The sequence below is a fragment of the Sarcophilus harrisii genome, chromosome 4, assembly GCF_902635505.1.
Source record: "Sarcophilus harrisii chromosome 4, mSarHar1.11, whole genome shotgun sequence".
Classification (NCBI taxonomy): domain Eukaryota; kingdom Metazoa; phylum Chordata; class Mammalia; order Dasyuromorphia; family Dasyuridae; genus Sarcophilus; species Sarcophilus harrisii.
In genome coordinates this window covers 308,181,286-308,194,389 of record NC_045429.1, presented here as the reverse complement: position 1 = coordinate 308,194,389, position 13,104 = coordinate 308,181,286, and the positions used below count along the sequence as shown (strand labels likewise).

At 42.1% G+C, this 13,104-nt stretch overlaps 2 protein-coding genes across 4 annotated transcripts in view; one reads left to right on the top strand and one right to left on the bottom strand.

Annotated features, from left to right (window-relative positions):
• The window catches only part of ANAPC11 (anaphase promoting complex subunit 11), a 28,951-nt gene extending 21,084 nt beyond the window's left edge, over nucleotides 1-7,867 (bottom strand). The window contains exons 1-2 of one of the 3 annotated variants that reach the window (XM_012548611.3): nucleotides 7,654-7,867; nucleotides 2,792-2,919 (exon numbers count right to left, since the gene is read on the bottom strand). In XM_012548611.3, coding sequence (XP_012404065.1) covers nucleotides 2,792-2,900 — 109 coding nt within the window. In that variant the 5' untranslated portion in view covers nucleotides 2,901-2,919; nucleotides 7,654-7,867. Of the gene's footprint in view, nucleotides 1-2,791; nucleotides 2,920-4,062; nucleotides 4,085-7,469; nucleotides 7,568-7,653 lie in introns of those variants that run through there. The other 2 variants (XM_003768603.4, XM_031965651.1) reach the window with 2 other exon arrangements.
• On the top strand, nucleotides 7,861-11,762 carry ALYREF (Aly/REF export factor). Its single transcript, XM_031965650.1, has 6 exons — nucleotides 7,861-8,233; nucleotides 8,705-8,836; nucleotides 10,216-10,363; nucleotides 10,959-11,022; nucleotides 11,129-11,306; nucleotides 11,466-11,762. Exons 1-6 carry the CDS (start codon nucleotides 7,994-7,996, stop codon nucleotides 11,478-11,480), a joined length of 777 nt encoding a protein of 258 aa, XP_031821510.1. The 5' UTR covers nucleotides 7,861-7,993; the 3' UTR covers nucleotides 11,481-11,762.
• The last annotated feature ends 1,342 nt before the right edge of the window (nucleotides 11,763-13,104 follow it).

Genomic DNA, 13,104 nt, shown 5'->3' with positions numbered 1-13,104 from the left:
GGCGATAGGTATGAAGACAAAAAAGTTGTCCCTTATAGTCTAATACAGCAATTCTTAAAAATTTTGGTCTCAGAAACGCTTTACACTCTTGCTTATGTGGTTTATCAAATTAAAAATGAAAATGTTAGGATCATTGTGAAAAAAAAATTTTTTTTAACTTCTCAGGAATCCCCAGAGATCCCATCCCTATTCTACATTTTAGAACCACTAGTCTAAAAGCAAGGAAAAGAATGACAGTGTTAAAAGGAATTTGAGAGAGTAAATACTTTCATCAAGGGGATCAGAGAAACTCATCTTGAATAGAGAAAAAAGATCTTTTAACAGCAAATAATGTGGAAGTACCATACAATACATACAGGGAATAATCTATGCTAATCAACAGTAGTAGGAGAGGGTAGTAAGAGATCAGCATCACTTTGGCTGGAACAGAAAGCATGTAAAGGGGGAGTAAGGCTAGAAAGATAGTCTGAAGCCAGATTGTTGAAGGCCTTGATTCTACTAGGTTTCTTTTTTAATCAGGCTATGCATTAAGGAAGATTATTTTGGCATTAGTGTGAAGAACAGACTGGAGGTTAAAAGGACAATTAACATGTTACATTACATTATTCCAGATGAGGAGTAAAGATGGCCTGAACCAGGATGGCTATTGTGTGAATAACGAGAGGAGATAGATGTAAGAGATACCTGGGAGGTAGAATTGCCAGAATTTGATATCTGATTGGATATGGTTAGGTTAAAAAAAAAAAAAAAAAAGTCAAAGATCACACTGAAATTTTTAGTATGGAAAGATTAATAATATTTTAGTGCATATGCCACCACTTCAGCTTGATTATGTAAAGTATGCTGGGTTAATGACTTCCAAAACTCCTAGCTCACATCCTCAAATAATGCATCTAAAACCTGAAGAAAAAAAAAGAAAAAGAAGAAAAGGGAAAAAAAAAAAAATTAGAGTGATTTCCCACCTTGACCAGAGTGGGAAAAAATCATTAGCACCAAATTAACAATATCAAATTTCCTATTAAGAGATTAACAAAGTTGGATTAATATAGTCTGCTAGTCTAGTCCTAGAAATAATCAACCTTTAAATAATGTCTCTGTAGGCTATGAGTTCTGCAGCCCTACTTATATGAAAAGATTTCTATTAATTCCAATCCAATTCTATAATCACAAATGATCCACTGATGGCAATAAAAATAAAAGAAATCAGCCATTGTTCCCTAGCAATTCCAATATTGTATAACTTGAAGTATTGTGGGGAAGGAGGGGAACTACATGTAAACACGTAAACTACATGTTTACAAATAACTATCTTACAAAATGATGAGGTGTGCAAACAAGAAGCTATATAAGATCTGAGACAAAAAAACTCAGGGAAAAATTTATTAAAGAGATAGGTTCTAACTGGCCTCAAGGGAGTAGAATAAAGATGCAGCACAATGCTGTAGATAGCATGCTAAATCTGAGTCAGGATAATCTGTTTAAAACCCAATTCAGACACTTAGTAGCTATGTGACTCTAGGAAAGCCAATTTCTTTCTTGAAGTCTTTTTTCAAGTACAAAATGAAGGAATTAGATTCAATGACATGTAAGGTCCCTTCCATCTCTAAATCTATGATCCTACAATTTATCAGGCTCATAAGGGAACAAGGAAGAATAAGTGAATTCTCTGAGATGCAACTAGATCAAGGAAGGTACTGATTTAGGGAGAAGAGAAGGAATGGAGGGGAATTAGAAGATAAGGTACATAAGGACAGTTCCCTAGAGGGTTATTCTTGTAATTGAAATGAGCTCAACTACTCCCAATCTTGGTAACAACTGAATCACACCATCACAGAATCATAAATTATTCAAACAAGAACAGATAAAGGAGTTAGTTACCTCTCAGTCTCAAAAGTATTCTTTTTAAAGAGCACCTCCTCTCATCCTACACACATATCCACCAGCGTCGTTCCCTAATAGGTGCCCATGAGTTATACCATTCACTTCTCTGAGACCCCAGTATTCTATAATCTATGATGCAAAACATCATAGTTGAACTGAGGTGCAAGTCCTACTTTTGATACATACTGTTTGTCTTTAGGTACAACACTAAACCTCTTAAGCATTCTAAGCAACTCTCAAAGACTATAAATTGTAAAGAAGATTTTGCATAATTACAAGTATTCTCATTTGTAGTTCCCAATACTAATGAACTCGCATATCTAGTCACCCAAAAATTCTATACTCATACTATTCATTCTATCTAGTTTTTTTAAGAGTATAAACTGTCAATTGTAAAGTAATCTCCAAATGTAAACCAGGGAGGCATGGCCCAATGGAAAGAACACTGGTTCTCCAGTCAAGAAATGACACAGAAATCGCCCTCCCCTCCCAGCCAAGTCATTTAATTTTCCTGGGCTTCAATTTTCTCACCAGTAAAGGAGAGAACTAAGGACTCCCTCATTTCCTATGATTCCACACACATCCTAGATTGTGATTAAAATGTCTGGTTCAAAGAATTCTTTTGACTATATAACCAAATGATTAATTTTTATAGGTAGAGTCCATTTCTAGACAAAATACACACATATATAAATACCTCCCAATTAGCCCACCTTTTCAGTCAAAAGCTAGATATTTTCTTTGCAAAATCATCATAATCTTGGTTAACTGTTGAGAATTGCCTTCACCTATGCAATTCATTCAATGAGTTCATCTTGATTGGAGCTTATTAGCAAATACTAATGTAGGAAAAAATCCAAAACAAACAAAGAAAATAAGTCTCATTATACAATGAGACAGATGTACTCACAGTCTGGGCAGCAGCCATTAAAAGCCATTCGACAAATACCACAATTCTCATCATTGGCAACCCAGAGCCAGGAGGCTACGCCATTCCAACACTTAATCTTCACCTTCATGGTGAAGTGAGTTTGTACCCTAAGAAGGAAAAGCAGAGTTATCTTGCTGAATATTCTAAACATATTTCCACATTATCATGCTCCACAAAAAAAAAAAAAAAAAAGAAAGAAAGAAAGAAAGAAAAAAACAAGGAAGCAAACAACAAAAAAAGGTGAAAATACTATGTTGTGATCCAGTCCCCATAGTCCTCTCTCTGGATGCAGTTGGCTCTCTCCATCACAAGTCTATTGGAACTGGCTTGAAAAGAACCACATCTATCAGAGTTCATTACCATATAGTCTTGTTGTGCCCTGTACTATAATATTCTCCTGGTTCTGCTCACTTCACTCAATATCAGTTCATGTAAGTCTCTCCAGGCCTTTCTGAAATCATCCTGCAATTTGTTTCTTATAGAACAATAATGTTCCATAACATTCATGTACTATAACTTATTCAGTCATTTCCCACCTAATGCACATCCACTCAGTTTTCCAGTTCCTTTCCACTACAAAAAGGGCTGCTAGAAACATTTTTGCACATGTGGGTCCTTTTCTCTTTTTTATGATTTATGATACAGACCCAGTAGAAACACTTCTGGATCAACGGGTATGCACAGTTTGATAGCCCTTTGGCATGTGATATTTTTAACAAGAAGCTTTGAAGGAACCAAACAGGACAAGTAGGGAACAGAGAGCTTCCGATCGTTTTAACTTTAAAAATTTGATTTTGTGATTCACAAGCTTTTCCTAATGGCTTTTATTTGAAGCACAACACTTGTCAACTGTTTTTAACTTTCACTTTAAAAAATGTAACTCAGCATTTTATATATATACTGGGAAATTATATATGTATACACAATACACATATGTCTGTGTATAGACTGGAAACAGACTTATATTTATATGTGTAAATTTATACACGTCTATGTACATATAGACATAGTAAAGTAGATCATAACAGGACATCAAAACAAAAATGCTTGGAGAAAAATGGAGGGAAAAAGATTGTTCACCTTCTAAAAGTTTATATTCTGTCTATACTCGCTCCCTTTCCTCCTTCCTGTGGGATAAAGTTCGAGGAAAATTTTGTATACTAAAAGAATCAATAACAAAATAATAAAGAACATTTTAGTAAAAATTTAAAAAGTAAAGTAATTGTTCAAAATTTAATTTTTCAACTTACATGAACTGATGCTAAGTGAAATGAGTAGATCCAAAAGAACATTGTACACAGCAACAACATTATATGATGATCAGCTGTGATGGCCTTGGCTCTTTTCAGCAATGAGGTGATTCAGGCCAATTCCAACAGACTAGTGATGGAGAGAGTCATCTGTACCCAGAGAGAGGACTGAGTATGGACCACAACATAGCATTTTCACCTTTTTTGTTGTTGTTGGCTTGCTTTTTTTTCCCTTTTTGATCGGATTTTTTTTGTGCAGAAGATAAATGTGGAAATGTGTTTAGAAGAATTGAACATGTTTAATTTATATTGGATTACTTGCTGTCTAGGGGATGGGGGAAGTGGGAAGGGAGAGAGAAAGAAAAATATGGAAAACAAGATTTTTCAAGGGTGAATGTTGAAAACTATCTTTTCATGTATTTTGAAAAATAAAAAAGCTATTATAAAATAAATGAAATAAAATTTAATTCTCCTGAAAAATGGGAGCAATAATATTCAGACTACTGCTCCTTGGCTTGTTAAAGGTAGATCTATAAAATCTAAATCTATATTTAATCTATAAAAGCTACATGTATACTCCTACTATTAATAAAAAAGAAGAAAGATGAGATTTGAGCAGTTTTGCCCTAGATGGGAATATAACCATGGCTCCAGCAAAAGTTCCTTTAAGGCAAAGGTGGTTTCACTTTGATTTTTGTATTTCAGGATCTGGCATCCAAATGCTAGATTATTAGCAGTTATCTTGCTGCCCAAGAAAAATATGATCTAGAAAGAAAAAAAAAAACAAAACAAAAAACCCTGAGAAGGAAAACAAAATGCAAGCAAACATCAACAGAAAGCATGAAAAGACACTTAATAAAAGCTTCCTAGAACTAATGCCCCCTGGGATAGATAGACCATAGAATATGGTCCAAATAAAGTCAGTTCTAAACAACTGGAAAAATATCAAGTGCTTTTGGATAGGTCCAGCGAATATAATAAGGATGACAATACTACCTAAACTAATCTATTTAGTGCTATACCAATCAAACTCCCAAGAAACTATTTTACTGACCTAGAAAAAATAAGAACAAAATTCATCTGGAAGAATAAAAGGTCAAGAATTTCAAGGGAATTAAGCTGTACCAGACCTAAAAACTATATTATAAAGCAGCGGTCATCAAAACCATTTGGTACTGGCTAAGAAACAGAGTAGTGTTGATCAGTGGAATAGGTTAGATTCACAGGACAAAATAGTCAATAACTAGAGCAATTTAGTTTTTGACAAACCTAAAGACCCCAGGTTTTGGGATAAAAACTCACTATTTGGCAAAAACTGCTGGGGAAATTGGAAACTAGTATAGCAGAAACTAGGCATTGATTTTTATAAACAAATTAGAAGAACATAGGATAGTTTACCTCTTAGACCTGTGGAAGAGGAAGGAATTTGTGACCAAAGAAGAACTAGAGATCATTATTGATCACAAAATAGAAAATTTTCATTATTATCAAATTAAAAAACTTTTGTTCAAACAAAACTAATGCAGACAAGATTAGAAGGGGAGCAATAAACTGGGAAAACATTTAAAGGTCAGATAAAGGCCTCATTTCTAAAATATATGATTAACTCAAAATTTATAAGAATTCAAGCCATTCTCCAATTGATAAATTTTCATAGGATATGAACAATTTTCAGACAAAGAAATTGAAACTATTTCTAGCCATATGAAAAGGTACTCCAAATAACTATTGATCAGAGAAATGCAAATTAAAACAATTCTGAGACACCACTACACACCTGTCAGACAGCAAAAGAGAATGCTGAATGTTGGAGGGGATGTGGGAAAATTGGGACACTGATAATCATTGTTGGTGGACCTGTGAACAAATCCAACCATTTTGGAGAGCAATTTGGAACTCTGCTCAAAAAATTATCAAACTGTGCATATCCTTTGACCTAGCAATGTTACTACTGGGCTTATATTATCTTAAAGAGATCTTAAAGGAGGGAAAGGGACCGTATGTGCAAAAATGTTTGTGGCTGCTCTCTTTGTAGTGGTAAGAAACTGGAAACTGAGTGGATGCCCATCAATTGGAGAATGGCTGAATAAATTATGGAATATTATTGTTCTGTAAGAAATGACCAAACAGAATGATTTCAGAAAGGCCTGGAGAGACTTACATGAACTGATGCTGAGTGCAATGAGCAGGACGAGGAGATCATTAGACATGGCAACAAGAAAACTATACAACTATGGATGTGGCTCTCTTCAACAATGAGATGATTCAAATCAGTTCCAATTGTTCAGTAATGAAGAGAGCCATCTATACCCGGAAGAGACCTGTGGGAACTGAGTGTGGACCACAACAGCATTTTCATGCTTTCTGTAGATATTTGATTGCATTTTGTTTTCCTTCTCAGGTTTTTTTTTCTTTCTAGATCAGATTTTTCTTGTGCAGCAAGATAACTACGTAAATATGTATACATATACTGGATTTAACATATTTAACAAGTATTGGACCATCTGCCATTTAAGGGAGGGGTGGGGGGAAGGAGGAAAAAATTTGGAACAGAAAGTTTTGCAAGGGTCAATATTGAAAAATTACCCATGCATCTGTTTTGTAAATAAAAAGCTTTAATTTAAAAAAAAAAAAATGGTTGTACGGTTGCAACAAGCTTGACAAGGTCCTTTTATATTAATAGGGTTGTAGAAGGAAGCATTACAGATAACGATTTTAGCATGTTCCCTGTGAAATGCATACAATGAGAACTTTCTGAGACTTGGGATAACCATGTAAAAATTTCCCTAATACAATTTAAATTGTACAGTAAAAAAAAACAAAAAAACAAAAAAAAACTTTCCTGGAATCTAACTGAATATATGAAAAATCACTATGAAACCTAAAGAAATAAATTCTCCCTCGGGCCTGCTTCGAGGAGAGAGTCTGCCCGGGGCGGGGGAGCAGGGACACACATTAAGCCCAAATCGGTCTCCTTCTGCTTTCTGGAGTCGAATCTGTGGGATCGCTGGTCCCTGAGCTGTTCCGCAGAATTGCCCTCCCACTTGGGTCTCACGCCGAAGATAACCTGGATTATTAGGCGGCATCCCTTCACGGCCCGCTCTCCCCCCCTTTCCCCTCCCCCCAAGCCAGAACGAGTTCGCCCTGGAGCCCCAGCCCCCGTCGCCTCTCCTTCCCGCCTTCCTCGGGAGTTCCCACTACATTAGAACCCCTCCCATCTGCTCCTCCTCCCCTGAGTTCCCACTAGAGTTCGAGCCTCTCCTAGCTGCTCCTGCTTCCCCGGGAGTTCCCACTTCAGTCCGGCCCCTCCCAAGCGTCCCCACCCCCCTGGGACTGCCACCTCCTCGAGGTTCCCACTTGAGTACGTGCTCCTGGCCTCTGCTTCCCTTCCCACTCCGAGTTCTCACCTTCGCGAGCTGCCGCTAGAGTACGCGCCGCTACGGTCCGCACCCCCGGCTCAAATTCTACCCCCGAGACAGGGCAGAACTCGTGCCCGCCATCGCCCCTTCCTTCAGCTCTCCGCTGGGCTCGCCCTCCTCCCCGGGGCTGCAGGCCCCCTCCCGAGTTGGCGCCCCCTGCTCGAGTGGATACCTGAGTTCGCGCCTAGCTCCCGGAGCTCGCGCCCTTCCGTTGGCGCCCTCGTGACGAGTACAAAAGAGGCTGCAGAGAGCCTGGGATCAGCAGTCTGCTGACGGAGCAGAGGCTGAGTGAGGCTCCGACTGGGAGCGCAGCCCGCCCGAGAGCCAGCGGCCGGCCCGGCAGCCTCCGGCCCAGCAGCCGCCCAGCGGCGCCCACCAGACCCCCCGCCTCGCAGCCGAGAGGCAGGCCCAGGCTTCCCCGGAAGCGCCCTGAACCTTCGGCCGGGGAGGAAGTGACGCACCGGCGTGCTGACGCGCGGGGTTCGTGCCGAGGCCCCGATTCCGCGCCCGCCATGGCCGACAAGATGGACATGTCCCTGGACGACATCATTAAACTCAACCGGAGCCAGCGGGGCGGACGCGGCGGGGGCCGGGGCCGAGGTCGGGCCGGGGTTCAAGGCGGCCGCGGCGGCGGGGGCGCGCAGGCGGCAGCCCGCGTGAGCCGAGGCGGGGGCCCCATCCGGAATAGGCCGGCCATGGCCCGCGGAGGCGCTGGGGGCGGCGGCAGGAACCGACCCGCGCCCTACAGCCGAGTGAGTGAGCGAGCCCGGGGAAAGGGGGAGGCCGGGCCGGGACCGAGAGGCCCGGCGTGGGCAGGGCGGGGAGCTTCGAGGCCCGAGGGGGCTGATAGCCGTGAGGCCGAGGAGGAGGAGGGAAGAGGACGGGTCAGTGTGTGGGGGCGTGCGGGAGTGGGGGGATGGGGGACGGACCCATCGCCGAGGGATCGCCGGTCCCCTCACCCCACCCACTCCCTGAGGTCTTTTGTTTCTCGTGGGCTACGGAGTTCTTAGGCCCGCAGCCTCATGGCGACCCTGCGGGCGGGAATCGGGGCCTGCCCCGGGCGGCGGGAACGTGGGGGCGGGAAGGCGACCGCCTTCCTCCTGCCCGAGTCGGCGGACCGGAGAGGGGGGGGGGGCCCGGGAAGGGGGCTCAGAAAATGAAGAACCGGCCAGGTCCCGGCCGGGGTGGGGGGAACGACTCGCCAACCTTTGTGTTTGTTTCAGCCAAAACAGCTTCCAGATAAGTGGCAGCATGACCTGTTCGACAGTGGCTTTGGAGGCGGGGCCGGAGTTGAGACCGGTGGCAAATTGCTGGTCTCTAATCTGGATTTTGGGGTCTCAGATGCGGATATTCAGGTAAGCACTGTGGAGGCTTCCGCCTAAGTGACCCTTGTCTGGACTGGAGTGCACAGCTTGAGCCGTGCGCTTGGGCTGCAAGCCCCTAGTCCCAGCCCTCCCACCTGCTTCAGGGACGGGCATCTGCACCGCCGCAGTCGGCCCTGGGCTGCCTTGACTTTATTGTTGTGTAGGAAAAGTTGTGCGCGGGCCTTTGGTGTTTTGCATATGGCTTAGGGTTCGGGGAATAGGGGGCTGGCCTGTTGGAGGAGATGGGGACCTTGTTGATGATGTGTTTTGCTCCCAAGGTAGGCTAGCTTTTGAAGTCTGGTCAGAGTTAACCTTGTTGTAGGAGGCAGAAATAATTGGGCTGACAGTGCATTCAAGTGCTTTGAAACTGGAAAGGTTTTAAGTAATTTATTTTTGTGCCAGAAGTGCTGGGTTTGTTGAGAGAACTTATAGCTTCCCCTAGGCTAAAAAAAACAAAGAGGCAGTATTATTTTGTTTGGTACAGCTAAGTAACTTTAATTGACTCATAATCAAAATTCTGTCCAGTATTAATTCTTCTGTTACCCACAAGTTCTTCCACAAAGCATCTGTTTTTGGAGTAACCCAAACACAGTGCTCTTTAAAAAAAAAAAAAGTTTAACTCCTTTCTGGAAGTAAATTTTAGACATTGAAAACAGCTGGGACTCGTTGCTAGGTTTTCCTGGGTCATACTTCCTAGAACCCAGCCAAGCAGCTTTGCTGTGGGAGGACATCGAAGCAGATGAGCACTCATGGTGTATCAACACTTTTTTTAAGGTGGTTTCTGGCATCCACTGGAAACCGCTTTTGGTGAACTCCACTTCCCGCTGTGTGCCTGCGGCAGGAGTATCCCACTCTCTGGGTTCCCTCTCCGACTCCCAGCCTGCCGTGAGGTCAGGGCAGTTTCCATGGCAGCGCTTGACGTCAGGCATTGCGGCAGGCTTGAGTAGGAGGAGAGGGAAACACAGGTGAGCCAGAATCTGCCTTCTGGGGGTGGGTCTGGGATCAGGTCTACCGAATCAATGGGCCCTTGCTCTGTGACCTGGAGATTTTCGTCATTAATTAGAACATTCTTCAGTTAATAGTGATTTTTCGTATCTGTGGAAAGACAGCTGCTGAATATTATACCCCTCACTACTGGGAAAAGCACTCTTTGGCCCATAGCATCATACAGATGGCATGTCCCAAAGTTGGCATGACCCAGGATAGGTCCAGCTGAAGTTGCTGTGCCACTCTCCCACCCTCTAATCCTTAGATTTGTGTTCCCTTTCAGGAAGGTAACTCCTAAAGTACATATTTCAGGGATCCTCTTCCTTGGACATTGTAGGAGAGAGGGAGAGGAATGCTAATCATTTGTCTTTGTTTATTATCAGGAACTATTTGCTGAATTTGGAACTCTGAAAAAGGCAGCTGTACATTATGATCGGTCTGGCCGAAGCTTAGGAACAGCAGATGTTCACTTTGAGCGAAAAGCAGATGCTCTGAAGGCCATGAAACAATATAATGGTGTCCCTTTGGATGGTAAGTTGAGCCTTCTATCATCGAAGGGCTGGGTACTACGTTTTGTGGAGTGTGGGGCTGTCATCTGCCCATGTAGGAATATGATTTGCCCACTCTGGCCGAGCACACTTTGCATTTGCCCGCTTTGTCTCTCTCTTCCGTTCTGCCACCTTTCGTGCTGCCCCATACATCTGGACCAACCTCTTGTGACCCCCTCCTTCAGATCCTTCCTGAAGATTCACTTCTGTGAGGCCTTACCAGAACCACCATAGTACACCTCAAAGAGCGGGGCTATATTGATAAAGAAAAAGGTACTGGATCTTTTTCCCACTAGGTCAGCCAAGCGTATTTCCCTCTTTCACCCATATCCACCAAAGAAACAATTACTGAATATTTGCCCAGTTTTAACTTTGTCACAGAGGAGGTTGGTGGTTTCTCTCTTGCCTTTGTCTTTCTCAAATGTTTTCCAATCTTTTCCCATGTTTGCATTTAGAATGAGACAGCAAGGTACCTATCCAGTATTATTTGCATGGAGCCTAGAACATTGCTAGCATTGTATAATTGCTCTATAGAAAAGTGTATAGAAAAACCTTTCTTTTCTCTTCCTTTCCTGTAGGTCGCCCTATGAACATTCAGCTTGTTACATCACAGATTGATACACAACGAAGACCTGCACAGAGGTTAGTTCTTGGCTTCAAGGAGTCCAATCCAAGATTATGTAAACTTTTGAGGAACTTTTTCAGGTATGTGAGAGTGAATGCTATTCCTTCTAATTTTTGCATTTAGTGTAAATAGAGGTGGAATGACTAGAAACCGTGGCTCTGGAGGTTTCGGTGGTGGAGGTGGCACCCGGAGAGGCAGTCGTGGAGGCAATCGAGGACGAGGCAGAGGGACTGGAAGAAATTCGAAACAACAGCTTTCCGCAGAAGAACTAGATGCACAATTGGATGCTTATAATGCCAGGGTAAGTATGGGGGGTAAAAATGTGGGACAGTGACTGGCCACTCTTCTCTCAAAGACAGAGAAGTCAGAGTGAGGTGAGACATTGTCAGTCTTGTCTGAGAAATGATTTGCTGTGTATTAAGACACTTTCTTATGGTGCTTCTTTGTTTTTTTCTTTCAGATGGATACCAGTTAAACTAGCCAACATATTCCCTGCATGGAACAGGACCCAGGATTCTCATTCTTTACCCTTTTTGCTGGAGGGCGGAGTAGAGGACTGTGGCTCTGCTGTCAATGATGGATTTGTTTCTTTTATGTTTCGAAATAGGATTTAAAACTCATGTAAAGGTTTTTTTTTTTAATTCTGAAACAGACCTGTTTTGTACCAAGTTATTTTTGGGATAAATTTTACTGGTTGCTGTTGTGGAGAAGGTGGCGTTTTCACCTTTGCCATAATAAAATAGAAATGTGTGTAGAAGTGGAACTGTTTGCTTCATCCCACTGCCAGTGGGTTGTGTACGTGGCGCAGAACTTTCATGTCCGAGTTGGTATGTTGCTGAGTAGACTAGATGAATAGCCCCCATTGGGATTGCTATTTGGTCTTGACCATGCTATTTAAAAATGGAATCTTATTTTGAGAACCCAATTTCTGGCCCACATGTGCACAATGGGTTCTTATGTGTTTAGAGGTGAGGTTCAAGAGGGTGGGTTGGTTATGAAAAAATGATTGTACATTTATTCGACAAAAGATAGTATTGAATATACTTTTATGTAGGGGATAAAAGAGGTTTCCCATCAACATTTGGAACTGTGAAAAAGTATTTTGACATTTGATTGCTTTTTCTTCGTGCTCTGAATCAAATCTTAGAATTTACTTTTTAAAAAAAAATATCTTGCAACAATCCTGGCTTTCCTGGTCTCTTTATGCTTTATGGGACAGTTGACTAATTTCTTGGGCACAGAGCATAATTTTCTCCTCTTCTCTCTTCCCCCCCCCTCTCCTTTCCCCCTTATCTGGGAAGCTGGAAGTCTACAGTAGACAGGATGGCCTATGAAGAACTGGGATGGTGACAAACTAATGTTTGCTTATTCTGCTTTGAACAGGATCATTTCTGATCCCAGGCCAGAACCACCCAGTTTGGTAACAGTGCAGCAGCACTGTGCCCTGTATTTCTGTGGTAAAGGTAAATTAGGCTCTCAGATTTCCTGCCTCTTCCCTTTTCCTAACATCTTTAAACTTAAGGTGCTCTCTATGACTCCTGTTCAGAGGGAGTATTTTTTGTGTATCAGTATCATAACTAAATCTTAAATTGTTTTACCTCTTTGCTTTGTGGTTCACTGGAATATTCAAGAGGGGGAAAAATATTCCTTGCTTACTCAGGAATTATTTATAAAATGCATGGGATTCCTCAATCTAAGCTGGGCTGATAAAGCCTCAGCTCATCAATGTTATGAATTGGATTAAGGATTTAAGGAGGGCAAGCTACTTTTGCAGGGATTCCATCCATGCATGACACAAGCCTTTTCCCCAGCCAAACAGTGCCAGTGTCATTGATAAAAAGCAGGTGGAAAGTCTATCTAGTTTCAAAGAACCATAGTGCCCAAAAAGTGCCATGATTCAAATTGCCATGAGTCATGATTAAAGTAGGAAACCTGATGAAAACAGATGAGTGGCCATTTTAAAATTAGATACACATCTAATTGTCATGAAGCTCGTAGTTTTCCAATTTCATTTCATGGGAGTGGTACAAAATGTGGAAATCCAAATAACTCAAGGTAGATGTTCTTTGAGGCTCTGCACCTCCACTTTCAAGGTGTTT